The sequence below is a fragment of the Eleutherodactylus coqui genome, chromosome 1 (genome assembly GCF_035609145.1).
Source record: "Eleutherodactylus coqui strain aEleCoq1 chromosome 1, aEleCoq1.hap1, whole genome shotgun sequence".
NCBI classification, from domain to species: domain Eukaryota; kingdom Metazoa; phylum Chordata; class Amphibia; order Anura; family Eleutherodactylidae; genus Eleutherodactylus; species Eleutherodactylus coqui.
Window position 1 is genome coordinate 323,109,665 of NC_089837.1, and position 20,650 is coordinate 323,130,314.

General features: G+C 42.4%; 1 protein-coding gene across 1 annotated transcript; it reads right to left on the bottom strand.

Moving 5' to 3' along the window:
- Positions 1-2,168: 2,168 nt before the first annotated feature.
- Positions 2,169-19,958, bottom strand: CNR2 (cannabinoid receptor 2). The gene is made up of 2 exons (XM_066575070.1): positions 19,826-19,958; positions 2,169-8,252 (listed from the first exon to the last, which is right to left on the bottom strand). Exon 2 carries the CDS (start codon positions 8,198-8,200, stop codon positions 7,103-7,105), a length of 1,098 nt encoding a protein of 365 aa, XP_066431167.1. The 5' UTR covers positions 8,201-8,252; positions 19,826-19,958; the 3' UTR covers positions 2,169-7,102.
- Between the last annotated feature and the right edge of the window lie 692 nt (positions 19,959-20,650).

A 20,650-nucleotide genomic window follows, 5' to 3' on the forward strand; every position in this document is an offset into this window, starting at 1 on the left:
ATCCGAGACACGGAAAGTTGCCATTTCTGACAGGGGCTAATGTTCTCTGTATAGAGCCCAAAGGAAGAACAGAAGATGTATGGACCAAACGATCTTTTAAATTTTGTGCCCGTTTATACGCCATCATGGGTGGACAGGTAAATTCTGCAATCTCGGGGTGGCACCTCGAAAGAATGTGCCAATGCTTTCTTAAGATGTGTCGGATCTCATGACTATGTGCTCCGAAGGTGGAAACGAATGGTATTCGTTTTGTAGCCACACTTGTAGTAGTGGCAGGTTTAAGAACAGAAGCATGTTCCACCTGTTTGACCTTATTCATCTGTTCACACAGTAAATCTTGTGGATAGCCTCTAGAGACAAACTTATTATACATTTTTTCAAGCCATACATCAAAGAACTCATCGTTTACCACCTGCCGGACCCGGAGCATCTGGCTCCATGGTAAAGATTTAATCATGGCCGGCGGGTGGCAACTTGAATAATGCAATAAGTTGTTGCGATCGGTAGGCTTGGTGTATAAATCAGTCTTCAAACAATTTCCTTGTTTGATAATCAAGACGTCCAAAAATTGTATGGACGTATCTGATGCAGACAGGGTGAACTTGAGCTCTGGTAGAAAGTTGTTCAATTCAGTATGAAAAATATTTAACTGCTCAAGCGAACCGTTCCATATGACGAAGACGTCGTCAATGTACCTCCACCATACCTGGGCAAAGGCCCAGGATGGGGAGGTACAGAGACGCGTCTCCTCCATATGGCGCATTAATAAATTAGCGTAAGATGGGGCCATGTTGGACCCCATCGCGGTTCCTTGTAACTGCCGGTAGAACCGATCCTGGTACAGAAAAAAATTATTGGAGAAAACCAACATTAATAGTGTCAGAACCAAATTCACGCAGTCTGCAGACAGATTGGATCCAGACAGAAAGTATCCCACAGCAGCTATGCCAATGTCATGTTTTATGATAGTATACAATGACGAGACGTCAAACGACGCCAAAATGGCGTCCTCGTTGATAGAAATTGCCTCTAATTTGCATAAAAAATCCGAGGTGTCCTTAATGTAGGACCTAGCCTCAGTAGCATGCTGTCTGAGTATTCTGTCTAGGAACCGAGACACATTGTTGAAAACAGACCCCCTCCCGGATACTATAGGTCGTCCCGGGGGACGCTGAATATCTTTGTGGACTTTTGGTAATGTATATATCCTGGCCATTATTGGAAAATCAGGGTACAAAAACTCAAACAAATGTTGGTCAATCAAACAATCCCTTTTAGCCTGATCAAGGACTAATTTGAGTTTACCACAAGCCTCATTCGTAGGGTCGACTGCTAATAACTCATATACCGAAGTATCTGACAATTGTGTACTGAGTTTGTGATGATAATATTGAGTGTCCATAATAATGATGGCTCCTCAATAGTCAAGGAGTCATCCTTACTCAGCGATTTAATCGCCTGCCATTCAGCCTTGTTTATATTAGACTGTTGCCTAGGCCTGGTTTGTCGAACTCGTATCTTCGCAATGTCATGATTAACCAGTTTCATATAGGTATCAACGGCGGAATTGCCCCCAGGGGGCTGAAATCTGCTGGGCTTACGTAACCCCAAGTTTCCCGATGTGAAGCACGCATTATTATTGTCCATCAAACTAGCCAAGGACTGGCTTGTTTCTGCTTGTTTCTCCTCAGTATATACACCTCTATGTGTATATACTGAGGAGAATCTACCTCACCTCTGTTTGTATATACTGAGGATAATCTACCTCACCTCTATGTGTATATACTAAAGAGAATCTATCTCACTTCTGTGTGTATATACTGAGGAGAATCTACCTTACCTTTATGTGTATATACTTGTACATGCAGTCTGAGGAAATCTAACGCTCCTCTGAAGTAACCACCACTTCATAAAATTTTCCATTGGAACAGGTAAACATCAGTACCAAAATAACTCGAGGGAAGCCGGGTACATCAGCTAGTATGTAATGAAATCTGCTGGCAGATCTTTCCGTCGTGTGTGGGTTCGGCACTCACTGGTTGGGCAGAAACATGCAAAACAAGTAAGATTTTTTCTACTTTGAAATGTCTATACTTTATGTTTAGAGTAATGCATTGTAAAGATGAAAACAAGGCTCAGAAAGGAATTCCCGACATACATTTGTGTTAGCTTATTTTTATTATTTTACATGTAATATGCACAAACATATATATATATAGGATCACAGGAATCAAATAAATGCATAAATTATAAATGGCCTCCCAATAAATGGCTTCAGCAGTGATAAGGCCTATGATTGGCCGCAGCATCTCGTGAACAATAAAGGTGACATTACTGTTTCAGCTTCTGGAATGCAGAGCAAGGAGCCATTTTTGTGGTGCGCACTCCTTATTGTTTTATTTTCTACTATTACCTGCCAAGACAATTTTTTATTCAGCTCAGGAAACCCTTATAAAGGAGTTGTCTGTAATATTTTAAAAAGTTGACTGTCGCCAGGAATTGTGATAAAATAAAAAAAAGCAGGCCCTCCGTTCCTTCCCCCCAGTCTTTGTTTGGCTGCAGTGATGATGTGATATATATCCTCCTTGACCGCTGCAGCTAATCACTGGTCTTAGTGATCTAGTACTGTATACCGCTCAAATCAATAATTGCTGCAACGGGTACTTCATCGCTGCAGCCAAGTAAACAAAGAACATCAGGACGGACTGCAGTGGAAACAGTGGCTACATAATTGGGTGAGTGTAGGTTCTTTCTTAATTTTTAAAATATTAGTATTGCACAGCTGCAGCATATGAGAGGTTAATGTCTGAAAGTGGCTGGGATATGTCTGGTAAAGTATCAATATCTGTCTAGTCACAAGATGTTTGTATCCTATAAATGTAAGAGTTCGGGGTGTGGTGTGGGAGTCCAGGATCTTCAACGATAGTGCGAGTAGTGTGAGTGCTGGCCACATGGGGGTACCTTCAACCCTCATATGGTGAAGAGAATGGAGGCTGAGGAAATGTATCCTGATGTCCCTATCCCAGGAACCTTCATCTGAGTGTGAGCTGAGTGGAGAGAAGAGTCCACTGTGCAGTGATCCAAATGCTGAATCAAGTGAGTGTCTGTGGAGTGATCCTACCCCCATTCTCCTCCGGAGTGTTCCCCTTCTAGGAGCGGTACCTTACAGATAATATAGACTGTAGGACTGTCATCCTGTGTCTCCTCCCTGACCTCAAGTCAACTGTCCTGCCTGAACTGGTGTGTATTAATTTGTATACTGTCCCACCCCTCCAATTGCAAATAGTGGCAAGGGGCGGAGAGGGTGCGGGAGCTCAGTGCACTGCTCCTGACTCTTCCAACCTCCTCCCTCTGCAGAGAGGGACACCGTATATCGGCCGGCATGAAAACCCGACTGATGTATGGTCATCTGAATAAGCTCCAAGTCAATGGGTGTGTGAAAAAAACAACACATATGTCGTGCGAGCACGTTCCATTTTTTTTAATGTACCCATTGACTTGAATGGGCAATTCTGGTCCGAGAATCACATCAGAAGATGATATGCCTGCAATTTATTTTTTTTTACACAAACCATCGGATGATGTAGAAACAATGCACTTGTCAATACACACATTGGGGAGATTTATGAAATTGTGTAAAAGACAAGCTGTCTTAGTTGCCTCTAGCAACCAATCACAGCTCAGCTTTCATTTTGTTTTCTGCTCTCGTAAAAAAAAGCTGAGCTGTGATTGGTTGCCAGAGGCAACTAAGACGGCTTGTCTTTTACACAGCTTCATAAATATGCCCATTGACTTTAATGGGTCTCAGTTCTGTCCAAGTTCTTTCACTTTTAATCTTGGACAGAAAGCGGACATTAAAATCGTCCATGTGAATAAGCCCTTCGACTGCAGCGTCTATGTACAGTGATAAGTAACCTTAGTTGTCCTGGTCGGTATCATTACGGCAACACCAAATTTGTATAGCTATTTTTATGCTTTTGTGACTTTCCACGATTAAGCTTCCTTCCTGCACCCTTTGTTAGGGGACTTTTAAAGAACGTCAAGATTTTCATGCATTTTTTACAAAAAGCTTTACTCAGGTGGCACTCATATTGTTTTACTTGATTTGTTTAAACGTTTTCTACTTCCTATAGAAAAGCCTATAAAAAACACAAAACGCCAGATCTAGAGTGAGCTGTGTTATGAAAAAAAAACGAAAGGTTGACTCCAAAAAAGGCATCAAGTCAATGAGAAAGACTTGAAACCAAACACCATACCTAGAGCATGCTGCGATTATTTGGTCAGGCTGCATAAAAGTAAACAGCAATTCTGGCATAGTTGTAATTTTATGTCATTCAGCATACAGGTTAAATAACATGATAATTTCATAGTTCAGGTCATTACAGATGCAGCAGAGTCAAATATGTGGATATATGTACTTTTTGTCTTTATATCTTATTTACATAATGCATTTTTTATTGCTTTTATTTTTCTCTAAGCATACATAAGCTTTCAGGTGACTTTTCAGAATAAGCTGTCTTCTGTGTACATAATGAGCAGCACCCTTTCTTGCCATAACAGAACTTGTATTCTGCATTTTTAGCAGTTTTTCTCACTATATTTCTCCGTTTTCGCTGAGTTGGTGGGTAAAGACTAGCTTCTACTATGTCTCCCATACACTGCATCTTGAAAGAAGAGGAGATACTATTCCCCTATCAATATTTCTTACAGAGAAGCTGCAGCAGCACAGAAGACAGAAAATTATGAGAAGTTTAGATGTGATTCCAGTAGCTATGAGACAGTAAATCACTAAGGGCTCATTCACACAAGCTTGAGTTCGACACATTTTACAGCTGCAATGCACGGCCACGTGACACACGGTGAAAGTAAATGGGCTTTCATTGATCCATTCACGTGCAAGAAAAAGATTGCATTATGCTCTATTTCGCCACATACTGCGCAGCGTGAGCCCTATCCATTGTGTATAGGCAGCGATCCATACGCAATCTCAGTTTTGAAAAAGTAGCTGAATTAAAAAAACAAAGTCACACTGCGCATGACTACGTGCGTGAAATTCGCGGTCATGCGCAGTGCATTCGCAGCCATATGCAGTCTCTGCCAGGTCACAGAGACCGGTAAAATGCTGCAGGACTCCTGCAGCGTTTTACAGATACGGTCTTGTGAATGAACTCTCATTGTTAGCTGAAGAAGCTTTTTAGTGTGTCTCTCTGCTTCTCCTCCTTTCTCTTTATGTCTATGGGCAACATGTAATCTGACCTGTCAGAGAGCTGTTTTAGATGTTTTTCAGGTTGAGTGAACAGTTTAGGAAGGGGAGGAGCAAAGGAGCGTGATAAGTGAACAAACAAGCACTTTTCTCAGTAAGGTGTACTACACAGTTTCTTATATGTGCTTGCACTATTGATTTATGCACAGCTTGTTTACAGCTCAGTGATATTTTAAATATTTTTAAACATTTTATTAAAAAATTTTCTTAGCTTTTTTTAGTCCTCTTATTGTTCATATAATACACTGCAATACATCTGTATTGCAATGTATTATGCCAGTCTCCATAATGGTCATAGGCATCTAATTGGGTCCTGCCTTTGGCAAAACCTAGTAAGTGTACAAAATTTGCAGACCCGGGGATCTTCATTATAGCCCCCAGCTGCCATGACAATCCATCAACACCCCTCAATTGTGTTGTGGAGCTTCCCTGGGGGTGACAGCCTCTCTTTCTAATCCCCTAGCTGCCGTGGTCACTATTGATCATGACATTTAGGCCTCATGTCCACGGGCAAATTAGGAATTACAATCCGCAGCGTTTTTCCTGCACGCGGATCCGCGCCCCATAGGGATGCATTAGACACCCGCAGGTAGTTAAATACCTGCGGATGTCATTTTTCCCTGCAGGCGTGGGTCCCGCTTGCAGGAAAAAATGCGGACATGCTCCATTTAGGTGCGGGTCTCCCGCGGGAACGGCTCCCGCAGGCTTCTATTGGAGCCTATGGAACCCATCCAGATCCGCGGGAGATCCGCACCTGAATTAAACTTACCTGCTACGGATGGTACGGGTCTTCCCTTCTTCGCGGCCAGATCTTCTTTCTTCGGCCCAGTGGATGTGCCCGGCGCATGCTGGCGGCACGCGCCGGCGTGCCGAGCACATCCGCCGGGCCGAAGACAGAAGATCCGGCAGCGACGGAGAGAAGATCAGGCCGCGAAGAAGGGAAGATCTGGAGAGGTGAGTAATTCTTATTTTCAGCGCTCATGTACCGCGTGGCAGGAGGGACCCGCTACGGATTCTCCATGGAGAAACCGTATCGGGCCTGATTTTCCGCGTGGACATGAGGCCTTAAGGGGTTACATTTTAGTTATCTTCTATGCCAGCTATTGCAACAGGGTGTCAGCTATATGTTACAGCTAACACCCACCGCTGATAGTGCAGGCACAGCTACTGTAAATGTACCCCATTTTACTTTAACCTCTTCCTACTTATGACGTATGTGATTGTATGTCAAGAGTTAGAAATGAGTTAAAAAAGCAGTGTAAAAAATCTCTGAGTAACCCACAAAACTGAGCAAACAAAGTCATTTATGAAAATACGATTTGCAGCACGTTTATCCATTCGCATTGATTTTGCGTGTAAGTATGCAGCGGATACACAGCTTTCTTGCATGTTGACCCACATCCAATACGCACCATGATAGAACATGCTCATGTGAACGAACCCATTGAAATCAACAGGCTCTATTCATTGCATACTACATATGTGCGTAATACACAGTGCAAGTATACTCATGTGAACGAGCCCTAATGCTGTAAAATATATTGGAATATATTGGAACTCATAAAAAGTAATCCCGAAGATGTTGGAACGTTGAATAATCTGTACTCTACTCTTCTTCCACTACAGGTGAGCAAATACTGTGAACATGTAATAGGCCAATTCATGCCAATGGGATACGAGCCCTTCATTTGCTGGACCTCCTGTATGATACTAATGCCTCCTGTTTCCAATAATGTGATGAAAATAGTGAAATTAGGTTTATTTTGTACACAGTCTGAATTTTTTCATTATCTTATAGAAACATTCAAAATCATCATATGAAGGGCTGTGCAGAGACTGTCAGGACAGCGATTCAGCAAATCCTTGCTGCATACTGACTTCAGTATCACAAACTGTGTCATCACAGGTGGCCTCAAAAGCCATGTTCTTCTCAGTCCCATCTGCTTCCTGCTGACTACCAGAGGGCTTCTTCAGACATTTCAGCTTTTGTAGGACTCTGATGAACCTGCGTCTTAACTCTCTGCTTCGTAGAGCGTAGACTACTGGGTTGATCATAGAGTTGACTAAACAAAGAGTGCTACAAAAAGCAAACACCGCCTTGATTTCTGCATCCAGCGGGTAAATGAGGCTGTAAATCATAAGAATGAGGACTGGACTCCAGCAGACAATCAGCACCATTAATACAAGTGCTAGGGTTTTGGCCAATATAATGTCCAATCTCACTCGGGTTTGTCCTTTTTCAGCTTGTATATTGTGCTTCTTCATATAGTTTGTATGGCGGTGTGCCTTCCAGAGAATATGACTGTAGGAGAATATAATAGCAAAGAGAAGTGTCACTACTAATACAATCCAACTTGACAAATACCTGTTGCCAATCAGTGGAAACAGTTCTGAGCAGGTAACTTCAAGATGACAGCAATTAACACCCAGGAGAGGTAGATATGAGATGATGGTTGTGCTGATCCACATTACTGTCAATGCCAGGAGTGCTCTGTTTCTGGTCACCATTACCTTATATGTGGATGGCTTATGAATGCAAATATATCGGTCAAATGCAGTCAGAAGTAAACTTCCAAGTGATGCTGTAAAGGACAAGGTGACGCCACCAAGTTTGAATAAAAAAACAGCAGGAGTACCAGCACCATGAAAGACATGGAAGTCAACAAAGCTGTAGGAAAATATAAGGCTTGCTAATAAGTCTGCTGTAGCCAGACTGCTGATAAATAGGTAGGAAGGTTTTTTCCTGAGACGGGAAGAGGTGAAAATCATGGAGAGGACCAGTGTGTTCTCCAGGATACATAGAAAGCCCATTAGGATGCAGATAACTGCAATTAAGATTTTTTGTGTCTCGCTCTTCAGGATCAAGTAGCACTGGATGTCTACTCCTTGGGTGGAACATCTTGTAGAACTATTGGAGTCAGTGCCACATTGATTCATTGTAAAGTTGTTGACTTCTCCAACTTGTTATTCGAGGCACTGGTTATAAACACTATGGGAGAAAAACATGACATTATTAATTATGTAGTAAATGGATTAAAAGTGAACGTGTCACCAGGTTCATGCTGCCCAAACCAGGAGCAGCACAAATTGGGGACAGATATGTCCATTTGTCCCACGTATTTTTTATTCTGAAACGCTGCTGTTTTTAAGAAAAAACATACAGTACTTAGAAGTTTTACGTAGAGCTGAGCTGGAATGGAGCTCCGAGTCAAAGTGGCCAGCCGCGTCAGGCTCTCCTCACCCACGTCATCAAGACTGACAGCTCCTCTCCCTATACACAAGCAGGAAGAGGAGCTCTCACTATTGATGCTGCAGGCGGGCAGAGCCCGATGAGTTCTCATTAGCTTGGAGCTCTGAAAGCCGAGTTCCAAGTCAAACTTCTAAGTATCTCTGTTTCTGAAATGCAATAGCACTTCAGAATAAATCATACATGGGCTGAATGGGCATATCTGTCCCGGGTTCATGCTGCCCGTGTTTCGATCGGCACCAACCTGGTGACAGTTTCCCTTTAAATTCAAAATACATTTTAATTGATGAATTAAGTGGTTGAGCCAAGATCTATAACCCCTTTTACAATCTAGGGTTTGGGATGATTTTGTCAGGGACAGCTGTGGTCAGCCTGACATTTCCCCTGCAGTACTAGCTGCAGAGGAAATGTAGTGTTACAGGATGGCCATTCACATGACTGGTCATCTGTAACAATACGACAGCAGTAGGTAAGCCAGCATGGGAGCTGCTCTTACTGAGTAGTCCTCCGCTCTGGGACATAGAGGGGGCCAGAGCAGTGGACAAAGGATGCCATCTTGGCACAACCCCTTTAAAACAATAATTAGTATCTATATTATATTTACTGAACTGTGATGATATAACAAATTTTGATACAATGATGCCATGTTTTCAGCACTTTCAATATACAGTACATCAACACCGGAGTGAGTGAGTCTGTGAAATACCTGCTACCTTTTGGTTCTTAAAGGATTGCTAACAATAACCATTTAGGATATATCGCATAGGCGCAGAGTGTTTAGGTAACAGAAATGCAGTCCTAAGCTCTCACTCACGACCTGAAGGTTGCGAGTTCAATCCCTGCTTGGTTCAGGTAGCCAGCTCAAAGTTGACTCAGCCTTCCATCCTTCTGAGGTTGGTAAAATGAGTACCCAGTTTGGTGGGGGGGTAATAAATAAATTAGGTGAAAACGCAGCGGAATAAGTCCCTTCCCTACTACTGTTGGGGAATTGAAACGTTGATTAGCGTTTGCAGCAGTAGAATAGGGAGAGTTTACAGAGATAAGTCATGACTGAAAGAGATGTTAGTGGTGAAAAAAGAAAACAAATATGGACAGTTTCAAAAAGGGATAATGTCACATGTGATGACTGGAGGTAACTGCGCTGCAATAAGCATTGTGTAGAGCCAGTAATTGAGTATATTACATGATAACTGCATAATTTAGAGGTATACTAAAGCTGATCCACTGTATCTAAGCCTGTTGCATTATAAAGCTTGCCTTATTGAATATATATAATTTTTTGGTGGAGGAAAGCAAATTAATGCGTGGTGAATTTGCTGTGGATGTTCTGCAGACGTCACTAGGAGCGCAGTCTTCTCCCATTGCTTTCAATGGGGCCAGCACCGCTGCCGCCCCATCGAAGACGATGGGATGAAGAGAACCCCTGCAGGAATGCGAGGCTGTTTTCACATGAAAACGCCTCGCATCCCTGCAGGGGTTTTCCATAGATTGCGAGAGCAATATTCAGGGGAAACCCCTGGATGTGAGGCATTCTTGCATCCACTGTCACCAGTGTGCAGGAGGCTTTATGTGGATAAGTTTTTGTGCATGAGGGTCACACATTGAGGTCATTATTTGCCACTTTTTTGATTTTTCTGTGTTTGCTGTATATGACCAGCAGAGGGCACCACTTCCTAGTTGTAACTGTACAGTTACTCCCCGACTTGCGAACAGGTTCCGTTCCGGGAGCCCGTTCGCAAGTCCGTTTTGTTCGCAAGTCGAACAAGTAGTAGTATGGAGGGGATCGCGGGTGGATCCCGCTCCATACAACGTCGGGTGCCGGCTGTTCTTACAGCGGGCACCCGGCGGCAGCAGTTCCGACGAGCCGCGCCGCTTGTCGGAACTGTTAACACTTTAAATACCGCTCTGACAGCGGTATTTAGAGTGTTAACAGTTCCGCCGAGCGGCGCGGCTCGTCGGAACTGCTGCCGCCGGGTGCCCGCTGTAAGAACAGCCTGCACCCGACGTTCAGGGGGCCCGTACAGCATCCCACGATGAGATCGCGGGACGCTGTGTGGTTGCTAGGCAGCCGGGGACCTCCTGAAAGGCCCCAGGGCTGTCTATGCAGAGTGCCCATCAAGCGCACGGCTTGCTAGGCGCTCTGCATAGACAGCCCTGGGGCCTTTCAGAAGGCCCCCGACTGCCTAGCAACCGCGATGTGACCGGACAGGCTTCTATCAGGCTTGATAGAAGCCTGCCCGGTCCCTGCACAGCATGATGTAATGCCATAGCATTACATCATACTGTGCAGGACAGATTGTTCGCAACTAGCGAAATTCGCAAGTCGAATGTTCGCAAGTCGGGGACTATCTGTACTTGTTTTTACAGAGATCAGGCTGTTGATGTTTTCAAAAACACTTTATGACAAGAGGATACTTCTGGTAATGCTAATAAAAAGCATTGAAATATCATTTGCTAAAGGGAGGCTAGATGTCTCCTTACTCTCATGACAGTAGGTCCTAGGATGTTTTATATTTGTATGAGATAAAAGAAGTATCTGCCTTAACTGGAAAAGTTGCAATATTACACAATCTGTCAAGTAGGCCCATAAAAGCATCGTAATATTGTGTAAACAATGGTCATTTATTTGCCGCCACATTATTAAATGATAGAGCTGGGAATCCACCACATCATTTTTGTATTAAAAAACGTGGTAAAAACAACATTGTGTGCACATGTGTCTTGTATAGTTGTGGGAACATTTTATCAAGGATATTCCTGAAATGCTTCTGTTGGATCATTTTTGTGACGCACAGAATGTGAAATTGACACATGCAACCACAGGACGTTACAGTAGTAACATTGCACTAGTACACAGCGGTGCAGTAAAGGTAACATGTTATCTCTATTCTGTGGGACAGTAGGATTACAGCAATACCAAATTTATAAAGTGCTTTCTGTCTTTTAACCCCCATCACTTTTTAATTTTTCCACCATTCGGGCTTTGTGGGGCTCATTTTTTTATGAGGCGAACTGTAGTTTTTATTTCTACCATTTTGGGGTACATACCACTTTAATTGCTTTTTATTCAATATTTCTCTTGGAGACAGAGTAACCAAAAAAGCACAATTCTGGCATTGCATATTTTTCTTTCTAACAGCGTTCCCTTTCTGGGATTATTAATATGATATTTTAATTAATTGCAAAACCAAGAAAAAATTGCCAGAAGCAACAACTCTGAGTAGATCCCCTCAAAAGTAAACTTTTATTGATCACATATATAATTTCATCTCAAAAAGATATAAAAAGAACAGATATGCTGCACAGCAAAACAAAATTATATAGTTTGAGTTTGAACATATAAACTACAGCTCCATGTGCCCCTGAGGATGCCAGTGGTCTGGCAAAACATGTCAGGGGAGTTCTAATGCTAGGGTTTAGCTTCAGATTTATGCTGTAGGCAGTTATCTGCTCACTATAAATTGTGGTGCTCTCCGTATATTAGTACCACTGATACCAGTCAGTGACTAGTGTCATTTATGCACTAGTTCACATGGTCATATTGGTTTCTATGACTCCAGCCATTGTGCTGGAGTCGGTGTAGTGTGTGCTAATAATAATCTTTATTTGTATAGCGCAAACTTATTCTCCAGCGCTTTCAAAGCATGGGGGAGCAAAAACAGTACGACAATTACATGAGGTATACAATTATTTGGAGAGAGACAGGGTGTGGGTGACACAGGAGGAACAGGGGCAGGAGATGAGGCACGGGGGAGCACAAAATACTACAAAAATATGCTTACGGTATGTAGTAATTGGGAAACATAACGGGGGGTGATAAGGAGGTACAGGGGCAGAAGATGTATATGATAGGCAAAGTGGAAAGTGTGGGGAGCCTTAGGGAGGGGCAGAGGGCATGTTGTGGGGGATTGGATCAGGAAATTTGGTATACCTCCGTGAACAGGTGCATTTTTAAGGCGAGTCTGACGTTCCATGCGTCGGGGATTGTCCGGATGTTTTGGGGGTAGTGCATTCCAGAGGGTTGGTGCAGCTCTAGAGAGGTCCTGGATACGAGCATGTGAGGTTTGTATTAGAGAAGCGTTTAATCTCATAGTGTATGAGCTGGGTGATGTATAGACAAGAGGGAGGTGATATACGGTGGCGCGGCGCAATGGAGAGCTTTGTGGATGAGGGTGATGAGTTTGAATTGAGTTATGTGATACATGGGCAGCCAGTGCAGCGACTGGCGTAGTGTGGAGGCATCTGAGAAGCAGCTGGATAGGAAGATGAGTCTAGCTGCCGCATTTAGTATGGATTGAGGGGGGAAGAGTCTGGTGTGGAGAAGGCCGATAAGCAGCGAATTACAGTAATCGAGTTGGGAATGTATGAGGGCGACAACGAGTGTCTTTAGCTTGTCTGTGGTGAGAAACGGCCAGTTTTAGCAATATTCCTGAGGTGCAGATGGCATGTTCCGGCCAGAAAAATCAGAGCCCAGTGTGATCTCAAGGCAGCGGGCATGCTGTTTGGGGGTTATTATGATGCCAGACACTGGAATGGAGATATTGAGGGGAGGTCGGTTGGAATGCGGAAAGACGAGAAGTCAGTTTTATAGAGGTTAAGTTTGAGGAAAAGGGAGCACATGGTGTTAGAGACAGCAGACCTTTTAACTCCTTCCTGACATCTGCCGTACATGTATTCATGTTATTCATCCAAGGTAAAGGCCATCAGAAAAAAATATGCAATGCCAGAATTGTGTTTTTCTTGTCACACCATCTCCCAGAAAAAGTAGAATAAAAAGCGATCAAAACGTTGTATGTACACCAAAATGATACCAGTAAAAATTACAAGTCAGCCAAATGTGCCTACAGAAGACATCCACGTGCTCTTAGTTTTTCACTGATCACTGATAAACAATTCTAGAAGAAAAATTGGGTTCTCCTTACATTTTTTTTTGTGTGCGACAAAAAAACATGATACATGCATCACACACTAAAGGGAAAACAGACACTCACAATGCATATGGATGTCACATATGCCCGTTTTCCACGCACAACCCGCTTTTAACACAAAGGTTGGACACACTCATGTGGATACGTTGAGTAGTGAGATTTCCGGGCGCACATGAGACAGCACATTCGTATGCATCCCCTTGGCCAGTGAACACTGCATGTCTGATTATAGTCTGTGATATGTACTAGAATAGGACAGGCAGTGATTTCTTTCACGTTGGCTATTGGTCTACTTGAAGAAGTATGTGTAGTATAATTTGCAATAATGCAGGGGTGCCAAACTCATTTTCAGCGAGGGCTATATCATTGCCTTCAAAGGGCCATTTATAAGGGCTAATTGCCACACCGTCATATTTCTGCTTAATATTACATATGTATATTTTATGTGGGTAGTATGGACAGCTTATACCCCATCGATTTCCATTGGGGTATTCAGACATGCATTTTTTAAATGTGTATTTTACATGCATGGAAAAAATTGCAGAATGTCCTATTTTGGTTTGGATTACGGACCGAAATTTCCCTATTAAAATCAATGGGATTATGTAAATGCGCAGTGAATATGCATGATATGAGTGTATTCACTGAATATTTATGCACAAAGGCAGGATAAATCTATTGGACCTTATTGCCTTTTTTTGCACTTGAAAAACGCAGTGAATGCATGTGCAAAAAATGCAAGAAGGTTAAAATATACTGTGAATATACACAGTTTCAGCCTGTAAAATGCTGCACACTTCATGGACCAAAACTGCATATGCTTGTGTGAATGAGCCTTAACCCTTTCCAATCCACTGTCTGACATCTTAAGACAGTATGATTTAAGGCTGTACAGCTCCGATGTTGGAACACGTCTGTCGGGGTTCTCTTACTGTATATTGCCAGCCTCTCTGCTGTCCGATCCTATCCAACGTGTCACCTCATGCAGTACTGGCTTTACCCAGCATTTATCGCCATTGTATAATGGCAGAAAAAGAGTAAGCTCCCTAGGAAAACCAGGATACACATTGGATTGAAAAGGGTTAAATGTAAGTGCTCGTTAACACAGCTACGGAGCTCTAAGCACTCTGATGGGGTTTCTCCTCTTCCACCTCTTTAGCATGGGGCTTCCTATCTTGTAAGAAGGCTAGGGTCCCTGGGTAGGGCCGTCAGAGCAGTGCCACCACAGGGGAGTTGTTGAACAGAATGGCGTGGAGGTGCGCGCCAAGTTCAGAATCAAGGATGGCATCCTTTGCCAAGCGCTGCCTGTATCCTCTGGCGAAAGTGGAGAGCCGATGCCTCTCCATCCGGACCTGACGAGGGCCATATAAATTATGTGGTGGGCAGGATTTAGCAGGTGGACCTTGAGTTTGACACATGCTATAATGGGTCTGTGTGCTGTCTGTAAAATAGACAGATGACAAATGCTTGAAAGTATTTGAAAAGCAATGCCGGAGAGCCAAACAACGTGAGGAAACCACCACAGGAAGAAAAACTGGTCCTACTATGTTTAATGTTTCCCTGTTGACTTCCAGCTAAGATCTAACCACAGCATTTTTTTTATTAAAACAACCACATAAACCGCCGTGTAAATCTTTTACCTGTAAAAACCAGAACAAAAACCTTAGCAAAAACATACAATTTATTTTTATGCTGTTTTGTTGTGGTTTTATCCACATCTCCACCATTTATAGAGATGAGCGAGCACGCTCGGTTAAGGTAGTTACTCGAGTGAGCATCGCTCTTCTCGAGTAACTGCATACTGGTCCGAGCAGATTCGGAGGGGCGGTGGGTGGTAGTGGGGGGGGGGGGGGGAGAGATCTCTCTCACTCCCCCCCCCCCCGCCGCCCCCCGAATCTGCTCTGACTAGTATGCAGTTACTTGAGAAGAGCGATGCTCGCTCGAGTAACTGCCTTAACCGAGTGTACTCGCTCATCTCTAATCATTTACATGTGAATACAAGTTTTTTGACTTGTGAGGGACCTTTCACATGACACAAAATTTTCTACAGGATGCAGCAGAGATGTAGATTTTCTCAATTAGTGTGGATTTTGTTGCATGTTTAACTAGGAAATGCATTCTGCGGAACTTCTTGCTGAATTTCTTGTTTAAGGGTGTGTCTTCAAGGAGTGAAAAAAATGCTGCGGAACTGTAAGCTTAACTGGAGCAACCAGTGTCAGGCAGCTGCTGCCAAGACAAATAGGATCATGGGGTGCATCATAAGAGGTCTATGAGCACATGATGAGAATGTCGTTCTTCCTCTTTACAAGTCACTGGTCAGACCACATATGGAATATTGTGTACAATTTTGCACACTAGTATTCAGAAAGGAGTTATCAGAGCTTGAGCGGGTACAAAGGCGGGCAACTAAATAAATGGAGGGGGCGGACTACAATACCCACAAAGGTTATCAAAATTGGCATTATTTAGTTTAGAAAAAAAGGCGACTGAGGGGCGAACTAATAACTATGTATAAATATATCAGGGGACAATACAGAGATCTCGCCCATCATCTGTTTATACCCAGGACTGTGGCTGTAACAAGGCAGCATCCTATACGTCTAGACCAGTGGTTCCCAAACTTTTTCAGCTATGGAGCCCTTTTTGAAGCAAAAGTTTCTTGTGGTGCCCCAAGAAAGCAGGACAGAGGGTGTGATCAAAATCTCATCCACTTTGCTGCCATAGCTACTGTAAATTCTGCAGCAAATTTGGAGCTGGCTCATGTGATTCGCGTTGCTATGCCGACCGCAGGTCTTACATGCTGATTTCTTCGGTACAGACTATCCAGACACTACTACAGTGGTGAGTAGAGTGGGGACCTAGACCCTCCATCGGAGCCCCTGAGAAGCTCTTGCAGAGCCCACTTTGGGAAACCCTGGTCTATAGGAAAGAAGGTTTCTACATCGACATAGAAGAGGGTTCTTTACTGTAAGAGCAGTGAGACTATGGAACTCTCTGCTTGAGGTCGTGGTGATGGTGAAGTCAATAAAGGAGTTTAAGAGGGTCTTTTTACCTTGCTCAGGCACAACTATGCTTTATAGCGGCGAGCATATGTTGTCACAGAGGCAGAAAAGTCTAATATTGCAAACTAGAAGCCCTTCACAGTTTAGACAAGATTAAAATAATATCTTTTTATTAGTTATACATAAAAACGTGTTGAACAGACACAGGGCACTACACAAAAACCCCTGAGTATCCAAGTCTCATTGGAGACTTATTACCACTTGTATTCTATATTAGTTCCCTCTTCTTCAAAAGTTGTCAAGAGGGAACAACATATACCAATAGGTTATAGAGCAAAGTGGTATAAGTTATCAAAAATTGATAAGAACTCGGATAAGGATAGATCAATTCCTTTCTTAAAGTCCCATTCCCATACTAGAAATTTTGAATTATAAGGACATTCACTGTTGGTGAAGTGAACTTGTGTCAGGATATTCTGATAGGCTGAATCAGCTCAATCCTGTATCACTTATTATGTTTGACAATAAGGATAAGTCTTACATGTAGATTATTTCACTTATCCGTTTAGTCGTAAAGGGAATGGTATATGAGAGACTGTGAGTAGGTATTAAAGAGCAGACGATGTATAGTTGTACTGATACGTATTCTATTACCGCTGTCTAAGTACTCATAGTCTCTTATATTTTTTATTCGGAAAGAGGGGAGGATATGAGCCCATTAAAGTGATCAGTGGGCACACATCTGTTCCTTCCAAAGACAATTAGAAACTGTATAACAGTCAATAGACTCAGCATGTGGTACTTTGTAATTTCTTGTGATTACAGTTTGAGCATTATCGTGCTCTTTCCTAAGTACTATGTAATCTCCTATAGTCTCTCTCAACGCGTTTCTCCGCTAGTGAAAGTGGGTCATCAGGAGATAGTTGAGTTAGTACAGTCGGATGTAATTTACTATTTCCGAGTTCAATTTGAACCAAAGATGGTATAGTAATGTACAAATCACCCCAGTCGATAGTATTTTATCGGATCGCTTTAGCATAAGACTGGTATACTTCAAATGAAGGTTAACCTGCCATGTGTAGGCAGTAACCTATAGGATACCAATCTAGAAATTTTATAGAGATGTATACTCGGTCAGTTACTTAGAGAGTCATGAAAGGCCCTATTTGCAAGCTTTCATGTTTGAATTAGTGAACCAGTACTATGTACTGCCTTTTTTGCTGCATTTTTTAAAATTTTTGCTAAAGCAAGGAGTGGTACCTAAAAGTGGAGAAAAGTCAATACAAAAAATACTTCTTGTGTTCCGTCCGAAATTTGGACACGTGTGTTGGTATCACTAATGTTACTATTTCTTTCCGAATAAAAAATAGTTACTATTTCTAAGACTGCCTGTTTCTAAGGCTGCCTGTTTACAAGGCTGTCTAAACTAAGAAATTTGGACACAAAAAACAGACCAGCACAGAAATCGTCTGCACACTGTCTGATTTTTTCGGAGGCCCACCCATCACTTGCTCCCATCCACGAAAGCAGGCAGAATTAGGATATGCAGTGTTTTGGTTTTTTTTTCTCACACGGACCATCAGTGATTCGCCATGTGACCATGTGAATGGGCCCTTGTGTTCTTTGTGAAATACATAGACAGCGCACAGACCGTCAATATGGCCATGGGAATAGACCATTACATTGGCAAAAAAAAGGTGTAACAGGTGACATTGCAACTGTACGCCATTAGTATTTCATCATTGTTTGATTTGTGTGTCTCCATACTTGCTGTCATTGGTTTACTGGGTAAATATTGATCTGTATTTGCCCAATAAAAAATATTACCATGAATGCAAATACTGAGTCTAAAATGGACAAAAGTATCAAATGCTGCATTTTAAAAACACAACCATTAAAATACATCCATGTGACTAGCTACAGTACAATAGATTTTCAATAGCTCCATATTATGGGCCATAACACATGGACCAAATATGGAATAAGAATATGTTTAAGGCCCCCTGCACACGGGCGGAAATTCTGTGGCGGGATTTCCCGCAGAATTTCCGCCCCTGGATGCCTGCATAGGATTGCATTGCAAAACGCAATCCTATGCAGACGGCCGCGATTTGTCCGTGTGAAAATACACGCGGAAAACAAATCGCGGCATGTTCTATTTCTGTGCGGGTCTCGCAGCGGGATCCGACCCGGCCGTCTGCAGGCGGCCTATCTGAAAGTGGCCTAATACTTGCTAGAAAAATATTTAGCAATAAGTAACATGACAAGCAACCTGTTTATGTTTTATGGTGGATGCTTGTTATTGAGGTTTGTGAAGAAAAAAAAGAACACATGAGGAACATGCTGCAATTCCCAAAAAATGTTGCAATTCTGAAAAAATGCCCTTTGCCTTATAAATGTGCAGAAAACAGGAATGCGTTGTATGAATGGAAGTGCATATTTATGTATTCAATCACTGCCAAATCTGGATGCCATGCAACTGAAACAGAAGCAACACATGGACTGACCTGGAATGGGATTCACCTATTCGTATACAATTCTAATTAAGGTCACTGTAGAAAGTATATATTAAATGTTCTGTAGCGGTTTGTGAGGGTTACATTAGAGATGTGCATACAACCTGTACAATTTATTCATTTTATTAAACGTGTATTATGTACAGTACTGTGTAAAGGTTTTAGGCAAGTGTGGAAAAAATGCTGCAAAGTAAGAATTTTCTTTAAAAATAGAAAGCATCTGAATGATTCCAAATTTATACAGCAGCAGAACACCCCCAAACATAAAGCCAATGTCATTAAGAACTATCTTCTGCGTAAAGAAGAACAGGGAGTCCTGGAAGTGATGATATGGCCCCACAGTGCCCGGACCGCAACATCATCCAGTCTGTCTTGGATTACATGAAGAGGCAGAAGGATTTGAGCAAGCCGACATCCACAGATCTATGGTACTCCAAGATGTTTGGAACAACCTTCCTGCCGAGCTCTCTCAAAACTGGGTGTAAGTATACCTAGAAGAACTGCTGCTGTGTTGAAGACAAAGTGTGCTTACACCAAATATTGGTTTGATTTACATTTTTCTTTTGCTTATTCACTTTACATTTTGTTAACTATTAAAGCTTTTATTTTTGAAAGTATCTTTACTTTGCAGCATTTTTTCCACACCTGCCAGAAACCTTTACACAGTTCTGCATATTAAGATTCTGGGAGTACAGTAGGGTTGGACACATAGCCCTATTAATGACTGCATTCAATTTCACTGCACATTTCACATATTTGTCAATTGTCTCTAACCCTTCCAGTTCTAAATACAATACATAACATCCCTGTATCCTACATACCGGTAGTCCACCCATACTCATAGTGAATGGCTTATATTAAAGTATTACCTCATTGTGCAGCATTGACATTTGCTCTTCTTCATAGTCTTTCTTCTCTTAAGTAGATCACAATTCTTTACCACTGTCTCGTTCTGAGCTCTTCCTCCTTTATGTGGTGGGTGCTTTTCGAGTACAAATGTAAAAAAAAATGCTACATTTCGGCAAGAGGTTTGCATGCTGCCAACCAATAGATGACCCAACAGGAAGTATGTGAATTTCCTTCGCTCAGAAATACATTATACCATAAAGGGAGCTATTATAACGGTTATGAAATGGAGCCTTCATGGATGGATCATATGTAGCATTTTCACAGCACAAATCACATGAATAGCCTCAAAAAATATGACATGACCCTAGTTAACCGAAAACAAGATGTTTGTCTCATGAAGTCACTTCCACTGAGGCTATGAAGTGAGAAAACACTGATGGACGTTTATGTTGTGTTTTCTGTTGCTGTATTTCCCCCAGCCCTATCCCCATTATAACTGGCTCAGGTCGGTCTCACACAGACGTATTGTTATTGCGCATCGTATGCGCAATATGGCAAGCCAGTAGCCCATTGATTTCTATTGGGCCACTCATACTTGCGTATTACTCACGAGAAAAAAAATCATGGCATTTCTTCTCTTGACACATATTATGCTCTCATACATGCCAAGATAGTGGATTGGGATTGGCAGACTGTGGCAAGTACCTATGTTATTGTGCAACTGTGGCGTGCTCGCGCGGCCTGTAAATAAACACAGTTGTATGAGCCCAGCTTCACACAGAGTAGTTTGTTTTGATTAAAAAAGTTAAGGGCTTCTGTCCACGGACAGATTTGCAGTGCGCAGT